Here is a 6,740-nt window from a genome sequence, read left to right as displayed (position 1 = left end):
AGCCGCTGCTATCGTCCATCATACCCGAAACATGTTCCGCTATCATAACAGCGTTGAAAGATTATATGCAGGTAATTTTTGTTGTTTTTTTTGTATTTTGTAATTTTTATAGTTTTTTTATTGAAAACAAGAAAGTATTATGCTAATCCGGTTTGCACATCCGCATTTCATCTGTCAATTCACCTTTGCGGCCCATCCAAATTACATCTGTAATTAACTTTTTGGCTCTTATTTCCATATCGGGTGGCATCTTGTTTATCTCCATGTCAATAAACGAACCAAAGGAATTAGTTGATGCGTTTGTCTGCCTTGATGGATTTTCCATTCTTTCCACCACCAACTGCATCACCTTTCGTCGCAAATTGCGCTCGTTGACCGGTTCTGCATATCGTCTTTTGCGGGACTGTGATGGTCCGGGTTGATCCTGTGCTTCATCGGATGTGAAGCTGCAGTCGGGGTGATTCGGTATTGAATCAATGATTTCTTCCTCGATAATCTAAAGATAAAGAGTGTTGAAAATAGAAACGTAGAAAGATATATTTAAACAGACCGTTTTAATTGGTATTATATGTTTTTGATTTTAGCTTCCTCGCAACCAAACGGAGTGGTTGAACGTATCAAAGGATTTTAACAACAAATGGCAATTTCCTAATTGCCTTGGCGCTGCGGACGGCAAACACGTTCGAATAATACCTCCATCGAGAAGCGGGTCGCAGTATTTCAATTATAAAAAATACCACAGCGTTGTGTTAATGGCTGTAGCAGACGCTAACTACAGCTTCATAATGTGCGACGTAGGAGCATCGGGAAGCAACTCGGATGGGGGTTGTATTCAAAACACAAAATTTTATCAACGGTTACTAACACAACAATTGAATTTACCGCAACCAACAAATCCACCAAATAGTGAGCTAATCCTGCCGTACACGTTTATTGGTGATGAGGCATTTAGCTTGAGGGTGAACTTTCTTAAGCCTTTCAACCGAAGGCATTTGAATTATGAAAGAAGGGTTTTTAATTATCGGTTCTCTCGAGCACGTAGAGTGGTGGAGAATGCTTTCGGTATCATGGCCTCACGTTTCCAATTGTTTCACACGCCCATTCAATTGAAAAAGATAGAAAACACCAATAAGATAATATTAACGTGTTGTTACTTACATAATTTTCTAAGGAATAGGTGCGTTAGCTATATTGGAACAGCAGATAGTGATATCACGTATGAGAACCATTTCAGTAGCCTCCAGGTTCAAGGTATAACAAACCAGCATTCGGAAGCAAAAGCAGTGAGAGAAAAATTTGTACAATACTTGAATAACGAGGGATGAGTGGAGTGGCAAGATGATGCCGTACAGAGCGCATTTTACGGTTAATTTTTGTTCTACATCAACCAATAAAAGTTTTTTTTTTCAATAAAAGTTTCCGGATGAACAAGAATACCTAAAGGAACATGAAATTCACTTACCTCTTCCTCAAAGTCGCTGTCCATACTAGATACTCGAGGTGCTTCAGAACTATCTTTAAGAAAAAGCATTTGCTCATAATACCACAATTTTGGTACGTAAACCTCTCCACTTCCAGCTCCACTCCGTGCACTTTTCAATATTTTGTTTTGTTCCACTTGAAATGATTTCTTCAAGTTCAAAATCTTCTTCTTGACCGAATCGATACTGGCATCTGGAGCGTGTAGTTGAACAACCTCGAGCAGCTCTCCATATGCCGTCTGCTTGACATGCAAATTTTTAAAATTTGCATTAGATTTATCCCACAAGCAAGGGTAGTTTTTGTACGCTTCAATCAGATCACTAATTAAATTGAAATCTTTCGGCATCTTCAGGCCTTATTTAGCACGAGGTTGATTTGCTACTGATGGACATGAAGTAACTTGCACTCGAATGCTTGCAAAAACACGAAAAAAAAAATTTGTACCCTGCGAGTCCGAGAATTTGCACCGGCCTACTCGGATTCGGATATTCCACGAAAAGAGATTGAATGCAGCAGTATGTGTAAAAAGCTATTTCTTCGTTACTGGTCGGCCTCTTCGTTAACACCTTCGCTACCGCGGTGATTTTGCACTGCTAACCGTTCGGCTCGCAATTCTTCGTAACCAGCGGAACAGCGCGCGGTGACCGAAGAGAATGGAACAAGCACGAAAACAACGCCAGACTGTATTGTTCAGTATATTTTCTTTGAAACATTTGAACAATCATGCTTAGAAAGTGATGTGGGACCAGCTTGAACCGAAAAATCTCTAACCGAATGTTCGTCTGACCAAAGTGCTGTCGGTCACGAAAAAGTATCCCTATCATAATGGCATCGTCAGTCGGTGCCCGGCATGGTACGATACGTGTTAATGATAAATATTTCATTCCATTTTAGAATAACGGACAATTCAAATGAAAAATAATTCGGATGATGGCAATAAAAATCTGTGCAGCATATTGTGTTATTACACGGACAGCGGGTTTTTTTTCTGTCAAACGCCCTATTTGACAGAAAATCACCAACCAAAAAATTCCTCGTGTAATAACCCCATTCCAAGGGGAAATTTTCGAGGATAAATATCCTCCTCTCTTTCTATTTATACACCTCTTCCGTTCGCACTCATGGATGAGTTGTCACACACTCGAGTTTGGTTCATGATGACCTAAATGTTTACATTTTGCTCTCCTTTTATTATTATACCCATCTCGCTTACGCCTATAGATTCACCTTGTTTGGGTGAATATGTGTATGGGCATGTGTGCACTCGTACAGGGTTTGTCTCGTTACCTTACGATATGAACGGCATATATTATACCGTCATTATTGTTTTAACATTTCGTTTGAGTATTTTCATTCAATCCCGAAGTGTTTTTAGTTCTTCAATTTCTTCCACATGGTTTTCGACATGATTTTATTGTCAAGACGGTAGGTTTTGTCGAAAAAATGTATATAACAAATTGAAACACTTTGTACAAAATATGCCGTTCGCATCGCAAAGTGAATAGGCGAGCCCTGAATCGTTGATCGCTGATTTTTGGTCTGGCTGCTCATGGAGAAGGGGTAAGAGTTCATGCGTGATGCGATTAGAAGAGGGGAGAGGTTGGCGAAGCCAATCGGCTTCGTTCTATTCACTGTGTGATTGTTGATCGAAATCTCTTCTCCGCCAATAACCGTTGCAGTACAATTTTACCAGCTTTAAATTAGTACATACTGTTTTTCAAGTTTTGGTGATTTTCTTTGAGAAAGCTAGAAGATGTCCGATTCGAAACGTTCTCGTGCTACTGGAAATTTTTACCGAAAGGCTAGAAAATATGAGCAATATATAATGGCACCACAGCATCAAGACGCTGTAGAACCAGCTCCAGGTAAACAAACCCAGTGAAATCAATTGCGGGTGGTGTAGGCGGATTCCTAGGACCCTAATGACTAGCTAGTATAAGGGGTTTAAGATTAGGAGCCTCGCGTTAGGGGTCTCGCAGAAAGAGTCCCGTCTATCGAAGCTATAAGTACTTCACAAAGCTAATCCCCCCATCATCCCCTTTCCCCTCCTGGTCAGACGTTGAAAAATACACCAGCAGGAGCCTTTGCTTGCTCATAAGTTTCACATGATCTGCACTGGACCACCGAAATGCAAACCCATAATCGTCATTATCACAAAGATAATAATTTTTATTTTTGTTTCAGGCCCATCTCGTGCTTCATTTGAGACTCCAGTCCCAAGTGTTACCGCTGAAATGGAAAGTTAGGTGCAGGAGGATATTGTTGCCCCGGATTTTTCTAATGTGGAAAATGAGGAACCAATTGTTCGTGATTATCTTTTCGACGACGATGACGATGATGATGCAGAATATGTTCGACCGATAGAAGGAATGTCGATCACAGATGGCATCCGTTACTGGGCGTTATCCACAAATGCCTCGTACCGCTCGATCAATATGGTACTTAAACTTTTTCAACAAGCTCACATTAAAGTTCCATCAACCGCTAAGACGTTGCTGAAAACGGATCGCAGTAGCTCGACGCAGATAGCGGAAATTGGCGGTGGACACTTTTGGTATCGCGGGAAAAGCGATGCCTACAAAACTATTTTCGGTGTGTGCTTCAAATTGTTTTATGTTTATTTTATGTGTTATTTGCAAAAGTTCCATGTTAATCCATTGAATAACCATCACTACTTCTGTTTTTAGTACTGAGAAATCACCTGCCACCCAGCTATCCCTAACCATATCGATCGATGGTCTGCCTTTACATACAAATAGCAGCATGCAGTTCTGGCCAATCTTGTTTTCTATTCATGAGCTGCCCCAAGCACCGGTTATGAATGCTGGCATCTTCTGTGGAACGACCAAACCCGAATCTGCAGAAGAATATCTTCGTCCAATGGTGGTCGAAATGAATGATTTGATGCAGCGTGGCATAATCGTTCATGGATGTCATGTCGCCATAAGACTGCGCGCAATCGTGGCAGACACTCCTGCGAGGGCATTCATCAAAGGTAATGATTGATAAAATTATGCTTTAGCGGTTAAGACATTGTGCACAGTCTGTTACCCTTTCCAGGATAATATAATTTATTGTAGTGTCTAACTATTTTTTCTATTTTTATGTCGACAGGAGTCAAGGGACACACCGGATACGACAGCTGCTTGAAATGTACCGTCGTCGGCAAATACAGTCAGGCAGGACGTACAATGACATTTCCTGGTACAAACGCTCCGCAACGAACGGATAAGTGTTTTAGGGACAATGCATACCCTGGACATCGCAAGATGGAAACGCCGTTGGTGGATTTGCGGTTCTTCAACATCATCAAGGACATACCAACAGGAGATCACACCACACTACACTGTGTGGATCAAGGTGTCGGCAAGCACTACATTTTAGGCTTTCGGGATGGAACGTTGAGAAAGCAACGCTGGACGACAAAACAATGTGTTCAAATATCAAACCATATTGAACAGATTAAGTTGCCGACAGAAATTCATCGCAAAATAGTCCTATCAAGCAGGCACATTTTTGGAAAGCGTCGGAGAGCGCGTCTTTTCTTCATTATGCTGGGTTCGTAGTGCTGAAACCCCATCTTACTGATTGTGAGTACAGACATTACTTACTGCTGTTTTGTGCTGTGACATTGCTGTCCTCTTCTGTTTATAAGGAGAAGTGGCGTTTTGCTGGCCAATTGTTAAACAAATTCGTTGAGGACTTTGCAAGTGTGTATGGTGAACAACATATAAGCAGTAATGTGCACATATTGCAACATTTGTATGAGGAGGTGGAGCGATTTGGACCTTTAGCATCCTTTTCCACCTACCCATTTGAAAATCAGTTGAAATGTTTAAAAAAATTATTACGTAGTGGATGGAAGGAGCTGGAACAGGCAATCAACCGACTTATGGAATATGAGGAGTATTATATAGGAAACCCTTACACACCATCAAAGCCCTCTATTTCCAAACGAGGGAATATAATAACATTTAACCTCCAGAAAGATTGTGTGCTTCAAAATAACGAGAAGAATTGTTGGTATATGAGCAAGGATAACAATATATACCAATTTCAAACAGTTAATGGCCAAATGGAAGATGGCAATGTGCGCATTTGCGGGCGTAGGTTGAATGAAAAAAACTTGGCTTTTGATTATCCTTGTGAGTCAAGTATTTTAAACGCTTACAAAGGATCCATTAAAAATTTAGATAAGTCGTTTGTGTATATATGCCCGGGGCAAGTTAAATGTAAATTAGTTGCTATACCAAGCATTCGCGATGAAATTATTTTTATTCCTCTGCTGCATACACTTGTGGAATAAATTCAGTAAAAAACAATGTAAAGGAAGTTATAACTGTTCGTTATTTAGTACACTTATTTAGTTGAAAAAAGAAGGTAATTGAAGCTTAAAAAATATGCGAATATGACAAAGTATTGTTGTTCAGCGAATACCAGATAATCGAAGCGGACTAACGAAATGTAAAATGCAGTATCAAGAGGGATTAATAAATTTAATCAGGTTGTACATCCAAATATAGTTGTTTAAGTATATTGTATTTTATTGTATGTAACTTAATTTACAACTTACTTAACTAATTTAATGACTTAAAAACTAACTTAGTCTACTTAAACACTACTATTCACAAAACTTTTTTTTTTTTTGGTGGCAAGACGTACGTTTACTATTGCTAATCTTTATCCTATCCTTAGCATGATATAGTTTTTTTTTAATTTTCTACATAATTACTATTTAAAACTAAAGCATTGTTACCTCCTAATTCTACAAATAATCTTACCACTAACTTAAATTTACCTAATGCTATTTTTGTTTGTCCCGCTTTTTTGCTTATGCCAGTCCAATTCATGGTGGCAAAAAAGGTTTTGGTGAACAGCAGATCAATTAATTCGTGAAGACGGTTATCCACGTCCACACGAGTGATCTGTGTTTCACCAATGGACAAGTTTTGCTCTATACTCCGAGTCGTCTTGAAGAAGTGCATCTAAATTTTGCAGCTCTTCTACCGAATCTATCGGAGCAAAATCAAACTCCATGCTGGGTCGAACGTCGGGCCTTGGTTTCATGGCATTAATCCATTCGCCCACTTGTGTAGCCAAACGGGCATGAGACCGAGTTAGCCCAGTGAGTGTGCGGACCACATTTTCTTGGTCGTATGGGTCAACCGTCTCCGTATTCGTAGCTACACTGCACAACTGTACTGCTTTCCGTTTCCGCGAGTCTAACAAACACAAAGTTTATAAATGACAATACACCA

The 6,740-nt window shown here is 39.8% G+C and overlaps 3 protein-coding genes across 4 annotated transcripts in view; 1 reads left to right on the top strand and 2 right to left on the bottom strand.

The window, feature by feature from the left end:
- On the bottom strand, positions 1 to 2,527 carry LOC118516980. Its single transcript, XM_036062805.1, has 2 exons — positions 1,463 to 2,527; positions 1 to 496 (listed from the first exon to the last, which is right to left on the bottom strand). Exons 1-2 carry the CDS (start codon positions 1,826 to 1,828, stop codon positions 143 to 145), a joined length of 720 nt encoding a protein of 239 aa, XP_035918698.1. The 5' UTR covers positions 1,829 to 2,527; the 3' UTR covers positions 1 to 142.
- Positions 2,528 to 4,056: 1,529 nt separating this feature from the next.
- LOC118516981 lies at positions 4,057 to 5,145 on the top strand. Its single transcript, XM_036062806.1, has 3 exons — positions 4,057 to 4,074; positions 4,170 to 4,477; positions 4,597 to 5,145. Exons 2-3 carry the CDS (start codon positions 4,246 to 4,248, stop codon positions 5,046 to 5,048), a joined length of 684 nt encoding a protein of 227 aa, XP_035918699.1. The 5' UTR covers positions 4,057 to 4,074; positions 4,170 to 4,245; the 3' UTR covers positions 5,049 to 5,145.
- An 857-nt stretch (positions 5,146 to 6,002) lies between these two features.
- The window catches only part of LOC118516982, a 62,820-nt gene continuing 62,082 nt past the window's right edge, over positions 6,003 to 6,740 (bottom strand). For both annotated transcript variants that reach the window (XM_036062808.1, XM_036062807.1), the window contains exon 5: positions 6,003 to 6,704. In XM_036062808.1, coding sequence (XP_035918701.1) covers positions 6,415 to 6,704 — 290 coding nt within the window. In that variant the 3' untranslated portion in view covers positions 6,003 to 6,414. The remainder of the gene's footprint in view (positions 6,705 to 6,740) is intronic.

This window comes from Anopheles stephensi, unplaced genomic scaffold (genome assembly GCF_013141755.1).
Source record: "Anopheles stephensi strain Indian unplaced genomic scaffold, UCI_ANSTEP_V1.0 ucontig424, whole genome shotgun sequence".
Taxonomy (NCBI): domain Eukaryota; kingdom Metazoa; phylum Arthropoda; class Insecta; order Diptera; family Culicidae; genus Anopheles; species Anopheles stephensi.
Note: the sequence above shows the minus strand (reverse complement) of the source record. Positions and strands in the feature narration are given on the sequence as shown.